The 9,184-nt window shown below is 46.1% G+C and overlaps 1 protein-coding gene across 1 annotated transcript; it reads left to right on the top strand.

Annotated features, from left to right (window-relative positions):
* The first annotated feature begins 203 nt into the window (after positions 1-203).
* On the top strand, positions 204-2,973 carry LOC103637625 (silicon efflux transporter LSI3). Its single transcript, XM_008659936.4, has 3 exons — positions 204-1,462; positions 1,574-1,763; positions 2,364-2,973. The coding sequence occupies exons 1-3, from the start codon at positions 428-430 to the stop codon at positions 2,636-2,638; spliced, it is 1,500 nt and encodes a 499-aa protein (XP_008658158.1). The 5' UTR covers positions 204-427; the 3' UTR covers positions 2,639-2,973.
* The last annotated feature ends 6,211 nt before the right edge of the window (positions 2,974-9,184 follow it).

Below are 9,184 nucleotides of genomic sequence, written 5' to 3'. Positions count from 1 at the left end.
CAGCACAGTGTTTAGGGTGATAAACAGTGACACGCTAGATCTAGAGGGAGAGAGAGAAGGGGGCCGACGCGTAGAGGACGCTGTAGGGGGCACCGCTGCGGGCGTAGGGTGCCCCCTACAGCCGCCATGTAAGGGGAGGGAGATGGCTAGCGTGTACCGCTGCGCACAGCCTAATGGCTACAAGTTGGATCAAGAGATCCGATATAACTTTATACCAAGAAAAATCTCGAGCGCCAACAGACCTCGGACACTATAGCTCCTTCTGTAGGTAGCCCCCACACCGAGATATTTGACGTCACCTGGAGAGCATGCAGGGTCTTGCTCTGCCACTACATAAACCTCAGGCGAGGCACCCCTCTGCTTCGTCGAGCTCAAAGCAGAGAGTGGTCGCAACAAGGTGAGTTCCATTCCATCCCATCCATCAGCCATGTCGCAGCTGGCGCCTCTGCCCAAGGTGGTGATGGGTTCGCTGGCGTTCGGCGTGTTCTGGATGCTGGCGGTGTTCCCCTCGGTGCCGTTCCTGCCGATCGGGCGCACGGCGGGGGCGCTGCTGGGCGCGGTGCTGATGATCGTGTTCCACGTGATCAGCGCCGACGACGCGTACGCCTCCATCGACCTCCCGATCCTGGGCCTGCTGTTCGCCACCATGGTGGTGGGCGGCTACCTCAAGGGCGCCGGCATGTTCAAGCACCTGGGCAAGCTGCTGGCGTGGCGGAGCCAGGGCGGCCGCGACCTGCTGTGCCGCGTCTGCGTCGTCACCGCGCTCGCCAGCGCGCTATTCACCAACGACACCTGCTGCGTCGTGCTCACCGAGTTCGTGCTGGAGCTGGCCGCCGAGCGCAACCTCCCCGCCAAGCCATTCCTGCTGGCGCTCGCCACCAGCGCCAACATCGGCTCCAGCGCCACGCCCATCGGCAACCCGCAGAACCTGGTCATCGCCTTCAACAGCAAGATCACCTTCCTCAGCTTCTTCTTCGGCATCCTGCCCGCCATGCTGGCCGGGATGGGCGTCAACACGGTCATGCTGCTCTGCATGTACTGGAACGACCTCGAGGGCGCCGCCGCATGCGGCAGCCCCGATGATGAGAAGGAGATGGAGGCCGTCGAGGAAGGGCGGTCGCCGGCCTCGGTGCTCTCGCTCAAGAGTAGCCCCACCGCCGCCCAGCACGTCGCCCTGCGCCAGCGCCAGAACGGCAACGGCAACGGCCACGGCCACGGCCACGACGCGGACGATGACGACCCCGACTCCATGATGTCAGAGAACATCCCGACAAAGCACCGGTGGTTCATGCAGTGCTCGGAGCACCGGCGTAAGCTGTTCCTCAAGAGCTTCGCGTACGTCGTCACCGTTGGCATGCTCGTGGCATACATGCTCGGCCTCAACATGTCGTGGACCGCCATTACCACCGCCATCGCGCTCGTCGTCGTTGACTTCCGCGACGCCGAGCCGTGCCTCGACAAGGTACGTAACTAAGCTTGCTCACGTCGCAAGAGGAGGAATGGAATGGTACGTGGTGGGCATGCTGCACATCGATCTCATGTGTATATGTTCTGGGGGTGCACGTGTGCGCAGGTGTCCTACTCGCTACTGGTCTTCTTCTCGGGGATGTTCGTGACGGTGAGTGGGTTCAACAAGACGGGGCTGCCAGGGGCCATCTGGAACTTCATGGCGCCCTACGCAAAGATCAACCACGTCAGCGGCGTCACCGTGCTCTCCCTCATCATCCTGCTCCTCTCCAATCTCGCGTCCAACGTGCCAACTGGTATTACATATATATATTAGGACATGCATGCTTTTTTTAATTAGGGGTAAACGTAAATACGTACATATATATATACTGTAGTACAACTGCTAAACCACACTTGTTATAAAAAGTGATGAAACACACTACTCTTTTTTTTCATGTACTACAACTGACAAAAAAGCACCAAACTAAGTTCAATGGCTACTAGCTAGCTAGTGTGTGTGTGCGTGTACAGAGTGCACTATATAATGACCTAAATTATACACAACGCATATATGACACATGAAACTGAAAGCGTGGCAAAATGGCAAATAGTACGTGTTCCTTCCTATAGCTAAGATATTTTGTGGTTAAAGGTTTCTTTCCTTTTAGCAACTAACAAGTAGGGGCGTGAAAGTAGTCAAACGTCTGCTTATATATATATTATCTCTAGTTATTTTCAAGTAAGTGTGTGGTCGATCGTGAACACCAGCTCGTTAAGCACTAATGTTACCTCCTTTGACACGACATATTGATAAAAACTAGTGTACTTGACACGTACTTCTGGCAATTATATACTGTGTGTGGCCACATGTATATGTTAATTACTCCTCATATATACACTATATATATCTTCAGTGCTGCTGATGGGGGACGAGGTGGCGGCCTCTGCGGCGACGATCTCTGCGTCGGCGGTGACGCGGTCGTGGCTGCTGCTGGCGTGGGTGAGCACGGTGGCGGGCAACCTGTCGCTCCTGGGGTCGGCGGCGAACCTGATCGTGTGCGAGCAGGCGCGCCGCGCGCCGCGCAACGCGCACGACCTCAGCTTCTGGAGCCACGTCGTGTTCGGCGTCCCTTCCACGCTCGTCGTCACCGCCATCGGCATACCGCTCATCGGCAAGATCGCCTTCTAGCCTGCTGCCAGTGTATGCTGCTAATAGTGTACTGATTAATCAGCTAGCAGCTAGCGTCGTTCCGATGTATCCACATGCATGCATGGACGAGGATTCAGCAACTACAAACGTCGTCGTCGCGTGGCATGGCGACTGGTGCTGGTGTGGTCGACGGGGCAAGCTAGGCAAGCAATTAAGCGCCCCTACTACACACTCGTGATTTGCATGTTTTTTTAAGTCTCAGCTATATCTATATCTATATCTATATTTGCTGTATAGCTTTGTCATATGCTCAATCTGGGACGACGACGACTGTGCCGTAAGGTCGATCGTTAACAGGGATTGCATTGCGTTAATTGTCAGATGTTAAGAAATGTGCAACTAATGCGACAATTAATTAAGCAGCGGATGCTGAACGAAGAACAGTTGGCCTTGTTTATCTGCAGCTTCCGAATAAATAGAAGCTGATGTATACTCCGTAACTGAGTACGTATTTTAAATTGATTGGGACACTCGATTGATTTCCAGCCGTTGGATGGAGATCCAATAGTCAATCTCTTTTCTTCTACCTCCAGTCACCAGTCTCCTTCTACACGTCAGGCCATCCATGGCGTCTCCCGTAAAATGCCCCAAATATAGGACACGCGCTATAAAATGACTCAAATATACATACTACACATAGTAGTGTCATATCCTTGTTTTTTCTACATCATTCTCAATAATTTATTTTCTAGTAATATAGTTTACTTTGTAAAATACATGATTTAGAGCTTAACTGTTGAAGCGCAATTTGTTTTTAGTACCCTAAACACTTTAAATTATGTAGTATTTTAACTTTGTAGACACTGTTTTAAATCAGCTTGTTAGAGGTGCTCTTAGTTAGCATTCTCTCGAAATAGAATTTAGTCAATGTTATGTAGTGCCTAAATATACTATAGTGAGTATAACAGACTTAGTAAAATGTTGTCTTCTACATAAACTAGAGCGAGTGGCATAGTGTGTGTGGCAGTGTTCACTGTTTCTGCTTCTGACTCTTGCTAATATACTGTTGAGTTTGTGATCTAAATTTTGCATACGGTGACCCTAAATAGGGTTTGCAGTGCGCCATTAGTTTTACTACTCTGGTAAGCCGAGACGTTGTTATGTAAACACTATATATACAGTCAAAGTTTCGTCTGACTGGTGTTAATGTTTCCCTTCGCATCGAAGGGTTTCCATATACATTTATGTGGCGTGCTTTTTGGTTTGTTGGTTGATCTATTTCGTTTTGTCTGCCGTTTCTGCTAACAATATACTACTGTAGTTGTATATGCATGTCCTGCTTGTGTTTTCTTTTGGGAGGAAAATAATGCATCATTAGTGGAGATAGTTGGAATCACGGTCACGCCAACGTGGCATCGGCTGCTGCCCCCTCTCCGGTCCTCCAGCCTCCAGGCCACTAGCACAAAAAAGGGAGATCGGCAACTAATTAGGCTAACCTGTTGTATATGATATTGGAAAGCTAGCAGCAGGATGCGTGAGTGCTCACTGGTACCTCGCTCTCGAGGGTGCAAAAACGCCGTTGGAATTGGAAACCTTGTAAAAGAAAGAAGGAACGCACATTTCTCGCAACGTACGTCCTGCTGAAAAGCGAAAAGGTATCGTATCATATATACTCATGTACTTTAGCTTTATCAAATATTGAAGAGAATGGAAGCCAGCGTTCATTCGTGTTGATCTCTGAAGAACTCGTATAGAGGTCACAGAACCGTGCACAAGAAGTGCACGCGACGAGCGATGGTCGTGGGCGACGTCGCGGCCACTACCTCAGGGCCAACTCTAGTCAAGGTCGTCCTCAGTCTACATTTGATCGTCTTAGAGCAACTCTAGAAGGCTACTAAAAGAATATTCCCTAAAAGTTGTTATTGAGGGTTGTTGTAAAAATAAATTTACCTAAACAAATCTAAACTCACAGCAGACTCCTAATAATACATCTCTAAATTTTTTGAAACAACCACGTGGGCCATGGCATGCATTGAACAACGAACCAAATAGCAGCGGTGTGTGTCTATCCGTTGACCGTTCATGCATAGTCTGATTGAATGCATGTATCCAGATGCGCACGCTCGGATGACCCTGGCTGACCTGATAGGCTGATACGGTAATTTTCTGCATATGAGTTGATGCAACCAAATAGCTATAAAATAGCTTGTTTTGCATTCGCTCATGCAGTCTGCGTCTCCCTTGTGCAAGCAACCAAACAGGAGCTCAGATAGAGTCAATGCATATGGTGGTCCAAGACGAGACGGTACGGGTAACCAAACATATGGGCAGTGCACAGGAAGCCCTGGCGAATCCCTGAACAGAAAAAATGCACTTGAACCGCGAACATCAAAATCATACGCGGGATACGTGCGCTGGAGCGATTAGTGAACAGTGTGTCATGCGAAAATTTAAGAGAGAAGACGGTGGACGCGGGACGCGAGTAATATTGGGAAAAGAAGATGGAGAGCTGTTAGAGAACTTAAAATACGTTTTTTTCCACTGAAAACGTTTTTGGGATTGGTTTAACGGTTTTTTGGATTTGCTTCAACACCCCCTGCGGTTTGTTGGGTCGTCGGCTAGTGGAACGGAACGCCTGGAGAACGTCGTTTGGGCATCCCTTTCGTGATGACAATTGACAATCCGCGTGCTATTTTCCTGTAGCACCGAGAGCTGGACAGGCGGGTCTCACCATGTCAGACAAATTGGATATCTAGCTCGATGTGTTTGGTGCGCTTGTGATGTACTACCGGGTTAGCCTTGGCGATGCTGCATGCACTGGTGTTCATCGAGCAGCTAACGGAGCCCAGATGCAGTTTGGTAGTAGCATTGGATCTAGACACCACAGTGGTTCTGACCACACGTACGTCAGTAGACTATCGGTGGAGGGAGGTGGCAGTGGCTAGCTAGACCGCAGACGAGGTTGGGGTTGGCATCATGCCATCATGGCGGACGAGGATGAGCAGAGGGGAACTGCTGGGTGGAGGCTGAATTGGAGACGGGCGGGGTTGCCTGCGCAACGACCACGGCTTCTGTTGTCGAATGATGAACAGTAACTCGGGGCAGGAGAAGAAGATATGCAGTGTTGTTTTGTTGCTGAGGAAGGGGGAACCTGCTCTCATCTAAAGTATTAAAACCTGACGTCTTTTGAGCGCTTCTCCGCGTTCGGCGCAGGTTCGCCCACGGCGTGCCAACGCGTGGCAGGTGTGTCGGACGCGGTTTTCTTTCTTCAATTCAACAGAAGAGCGTCGCGTCCATGAAGCTACCGCAGTCCCGCAACATTTTGGAGACCAGACCTCCCATCCACGCCACCCGTGACGCCGCTGTAACACCCTAAATCCGTCTTCTAATTACGATGTCAAAAACAAATATAGTTACTTTTTTTTTTCAAACGTACGAGATAAATAATTATATAATTACATTTTTATGATTTAGATTTGTATTTAAGTATTTGATAATTATGTGTATGCCAGATAGGGATTTCTAATAATATTGATATAGCTTAATTCACTCACATAACTAAAATGATAGATTAAACATTGTTCAACATAGTTTCCTTTTTAATGAATTTGATCATTTGTTCCTATTTTAGAATTACAGATAATTAATAGATTAATTATCTTTTATCATAATTTATTAATCAAACTTATAGTCAATTTGTTCTTAACTAGATTTATGGCATGATTAATGATTTCATAGGATTTAGTTCACATTATATACGAATCACTTAGTTTTCCTAAAAGATAAAATAAAGTAATAAGAGTTTTCTAATGAAATTAAAAGATAGTTATTTGTTCATTATCTTTTGTATAAAAATCCACTTAAGGGCCTATAACCTAGTTTTCATAAAATAAGTGTTTAATAATAATGATCTTTTCATGTAAAACCTATTTAGACTTATATCTTAGTTTATCATGAGTGAAGGTTTAATAATAAATTATAATACGTTCCATAATGCTTCTAAAATTAATAAGGTATTTCATAACGCATTAACCTTAGATTTATAGCTTATATCTTTTCTAAAAGGTTAAAAGGTTTAATATTGTTATAACGTTTTTATCATCTTATAAGCCCTTTATTTTAGACGTATCGCGTATAAACCCTTTATTTTAGACGTATCGCGTATAACGTTTTATAAAAGATTAAATATGTGAACTTAATATTTGTATATTTTAATTAAGATATTTTTAAGCTCATGTCTTGTTTTATAAAGTATAGATCACACATTTTTTTTAAAAGAATACCCTCTCATTATAACTATTACTTGCGATGTTTTTGAAAAAAACGAACGCTCTTTTCGTTAGGCTTTTTTTAGCTTTACGTATGATGAATGTTGTATGTTATTGAGTGGTGTTTGTTCTTCCTGTTTGTTTGTGTGATATTCAGTAGTTGATCTAGTAGTTAAGAATCAAGATCTATTCCAATCCGTGGAAGAACCTCAAGTTTTCAGTAAGCAAGGCAAGTGGACTTCTCCCTCTACATACTCTGTTTGATCCCAAATAATACATTTAATAAAAGTTTATTCTTTTGGATATATATATGCATAATTTGACGGGTTACCTATTTAGATAACCTTTCCAACCTTATTCCTTGATCAAACCTGGGAATTATACTTTACCTTCGTAGCTATGCTATTGCTACAACTTAACTTTATGCAGTCACTCCCGCTTATGATATTAACGTTCCAAAATGGTAAGTTTACATTATTGTTGTTAACCCGATGGTTAAACAAGATTATTGCATATTAATTGGAACATGGAGTGACCACCCGGGAAAACAGTGCAACCACGAGTGTTATCATGGCTCTTGCTTTGGTAAGTAGCTTTATATGCTTAGTGCCTAGCAACCTTACCTGAAATATGAGCAAGAGGGGGAGCGGTAGGTGTTGGCAGCCCACGTTAACATGGGGATGTATTCTTGGCTAAGGTACCTCACCCAGGGGGCCTCCACCATCGTCTTTAGAAACCTTAGCGGGTTGCTTCGTATTAAGTGTATTTTGTGAAAGCTTCATAGTGGATCCCTAGCCACTCACCTCGGAAGTGTTTACGGGTTTTGGTCGACCCAGGCTAGAGGGGATATACGGCTTGTGGGTAAAGTTGTACCACCTCTGCAGAGTGTAAAACTAATATATCAGCCGTGCTCACGGTTAAGAGCAGTCTGGACTCCTCACATGATAATTAAACTTGAAGATGGAAATAAATCGAGATCCGATGATCTGACAATGGTTTGCTTAAGTGGTTTCACTTAAGTGTTTTTGATATACTCTTATTGCTTTGTTTAATGGGAATACTTGGGATTCACATTTATTAGTAAGACAGGTGTGTTGTTAATAAAATGTTGACCAACTAAAATGCTTACTGCTCAACCTTAGCCTCACCTTGTTACCTTGCATTAGTTTTCCCCCACTTGCTGAGCCCCGACCATAAGTGAGCTCACCCTTGCTTAATTTTGATCAGAAGTTGCAGATGAAGATATGATGCTGAACTCCATGGATGCTAGTCTAGCGATACCCCCGGTCATCTTCCTGTGGATGGATGTCCATGTTTCGCTGTACTTTGATGAATAAAGGTTAAGACATTATGTCTGTTTGAAGTGTAATATGTTAATATAATCGTAATTTACGCTTTTATGCATTGTTCTTTTGATATATTACACTTGTGACGTCAACATATGTGTGGAAATAGATCCTGGCACACATATGCTATGCACCCGGCTCTGCCCCTCAGAAACGGGTGTGACAGAAGTGGTATCAAAGCCATGTGACCGTAGGTCGCTAGATTAGTTAGTGAAAGGGAAATAGGCTTTAAACCTTTTCCTAAATGATTTTGGTGGTTGAATGACCAACACAACTAATTGAACTAACTAGTTTGCTCTAGATCATATGTTCTACAGGTGTCAAAAATTCAACATAAAACCAATAAAAAGAACAAGACAAGGGTCAAAAGAAAGGAGCAAAAAGAAACCGAAGTGCTCCCTGGTCGGGCGCACCGGACTGTCCGGTGTGCCACCGGACAGTGTCCGGTGCACCACCGGACAGTGTCCGGTGCACCAGGGAAGATTGCCTTCAAACTCTTCGCCTTCGGACTTCTCAGGCGCAGCCCACTATAATTCACCGGACTGTCCGGTGTACACCGGACAGTGTCCGATGCTCCAACGGAACGCGGCCTCAGGAACTCGGCAGCCTCGGGATTTCACGAAGACTGCTCCGCTATAATTCACCGGACATGTCCGGTGTGCACCGGACTGTCCGGTGCAACCTCGGAGCAACGGCTACTTCGCGCCAACGGTCGACTCTGACAGGAAACAGTACACGCGGCAGAAGTCAGAGCAGAGGATCAGAGAGGCACCGGACTGTCCGGTGCCACATGAGGACAAAAGCCTCCAACGGTCGACCAGCTCCAACCCCAACGGATAGGATGACGTGGCTGAGGCACCGGACATGTCCGGTGTGCACCGGACTGTCCGGTGCACCCATCGCCAGCAGACTTCATCAACGGCTAGTTTTTGGATGGTGGCTATAAATACCACCCCAACCGGCCACTTCAA

The sequence above is a fragment of the Zea mays genome, chromosome 1 (genome assembly GCF_902167145.1).
Source record: "Zea mays cultivar B73 chromosome 1, Zm-B73-REFERENCE-NAM-5.0, whole genome shotgun sequence".
NCBI classification, from domain to species: domain Eukaryota; kingdom Viridiplantae; phylum Streptophyta; class Magnoliopsida; order Poales; family Poaceae; genus Zea; species Zea mays.
The sequence above is the reverse complement of the archived record's forward strand: the minus strand, read 5'-3'. Positions and strand labels throughout refer to the sequence as shown.